Genomic DNA, 1,909 nt, shown 5'->3' with positions numbered 1-1,909 from the left:
ATGAGTCACAGTGGTGGTAACGGTGGTCATTCCAGCGGTCGTGCAGCGGCAGTCATGGTGGTGTAGTAACAGCGGTCGTGCAGTAGTAAGGGTGTCGCGGGATAACAGTGGTAGTATAGTAATAGTGTGGTGGTAGTAACAGCGATTGTGTAATAATCACAGCCGTGGTGTAGTAGGAACAGTGGTCACGGAGTGCTCGTCACAGGTGACGCAGTGCTAACAGCGGTGGCGTCACAGTCAGAGCGGCAGTGTAGGGGGTCGTGACCGTGGTAGTATGGTGATAGTAACAGTAGCGCAGTGGCAGTAATAGCAGCGGCGGTGTGACAGTCATAGTAACAGTGTAATGAGAGTAACACCGGTCATGAAGTGGTAGGAACAGTGGTCTCACTGGCACAGGGGTGGTGTAATTGAGTGACGGTATAGTGGCAGTGACAGTGGTGGTATAGTGATACTAATTGTGTTGTGGTAGTAATCGTGGTCGTGTAGTAACAGTAACAGTGTCGGTGTAATGGATGCGGCAGTAGGAAGAGTGGTCGTGTAGTGGTAGTAATAGTGGTCGTGTAATAGTCAGAGTGGTAGTATCACAGACATAATGGTAGTAACAGTGGTACTAGTAGTTAGCATTTACTGGCCACCTACCAGGGCAGCCAGGCGCTGGGCTAAGCGTGCCATGCGCGCTGGCTTATGAACTGTCCCCTGACACAGTGAGACAGGTAGTATGTGACCCCAGCTCACCGAAGGTGAAACTGAAGCAGAGAGGGCAAGTGCCTTGCTCAGGCCGGAGGGTGCCGGCATTCTGGCCCCAGGGGCTTTGCACAGGCCTTGTCCAGCAGAGAGGGAGAGGGGTATTCCAGACAGAGGGAAGGCATGGCAAAGGCCTGGAGTCTGGAGGGAACTTGGGGCTTTGTAGGAGCTTCCAGCATTTGGGGAGACTGGAGAGGCAAGGGTCCAGCTGGAGGAGTTTGGCCCGGAAGCCTCGAGGAGGGATGTGGACTTGGATGTGACAGGGGCATTGGGGAAGGTGGAGAGGCCATGGCTGGATCCACTCTTCAGACCTGGAAAGTCTGGGTCCCCAGCGAGAGGATGGACAGGGAGAGGTAGGGAGTTGGGCTGCCGGCTGTGTGTGTGGGGTGCAGTGTGGAGGCTGTGGGTCCACCACAGACTGTCACGTGGTTCACTTGCTGCTCAGAGCTGGCACTTGCTCCCTGTACCTGGCTTAGGGCTCTGCACACGCTTGGGGCGCAGGTTTCTAGGGTAAAACCTATGAAAGCCGGAACCTGTATAAGGCGGAAACCTGTCAGTGAAGGAAAACTCAAATATTTTCCACTAATAATAGTCTCACGTACTTTGGACATATCATCAGGAGGGACCAGTCCCTGGAGAAGGCCATCATGCTTGGTAAAGTAGAGGGTCAGCGAAAAAGAAGAAGACCCTCAGCGAGATGGACTGACACAGTGGCTGCAACAAGGAGCTCAAACATAGCAATGACTGTGGGGATGGCGCAGGGCCGGGCAGCGTTTGGTTCTGTTGTACATGGGGTCGCTATGAGTTGGAACCGACCTGACCTAATGATAGAGCGATGGAAAAGTGGTAAGACAGCACCCTCGAAGGCAGAAGCCTCGCGAGACTCGGACACGCAAGGCAGTCCCATCGAGTTTGAGCTCCCACGTCTTTCACTGTAGCTCCTACGAAGGCCCTGTGCAAGGCCCGGCAGTCTCACTCCTGTGCGTTAAATCCCAGCTCCTCTGCCTCCCAGCCGTGGCCCGAGCAAGCCCCTTCTCCTGCCTGAGCCTGCGTCCTCACGGGTGAAACTGGATGGTAACGCTGCTTGCCTTGTTGGGTTGGTGAGAGAGCGGACAAACGTGAGGTACAGCAGGCAGCCCGTGCGACCAGTGCCTGGCACGCGGAG

The 1,909-nt window shown here is 55.1% G+C and overlaps 1 protein-coding gene across 1 annotated transcript in view; it reads left to right on the top strand.

Annotated features, from left to right (window-relative positions):
- Nucleotides 1–1,809, top strand: part of CABP4 (calcium binding protein 4) — a 12,434-nt gene extending 10,625 nt beyond the window's left edge. The window contains exon 6 of the mRNA XM_004383896.1: nt 1,683–1,809. Coding sequence (XP_004383953.1) covers nt 1,683–1,809 — 127 coding nt within the window. The remainder of the gene's footprint in view (nt 1–1,682) is intronic.
- Nucleotides 1,810–1,909: the final 100 nt, after the last annotated feature.

This window comes from Trichechus manatus, unplaced genomic scaffold (assembly GCF_000243295.1).
Source record: "Trichechus manatus latirostris isolate Lorelei unplaced genomic scaffold, TriManLat1.0 scaffold00113, whole genome shotgun sequence".
Taxonomy (NCBI): Eukaryota; Metazoa; Chordata; class Mammalia; order Sirenia; family Trichechidae; genus Trichechus; species Trichechus manatus.
Note: the sequence above shows the minus strand (reverse complement) of the source record. Positions and strands in the feature narration are given on the sequence as shown.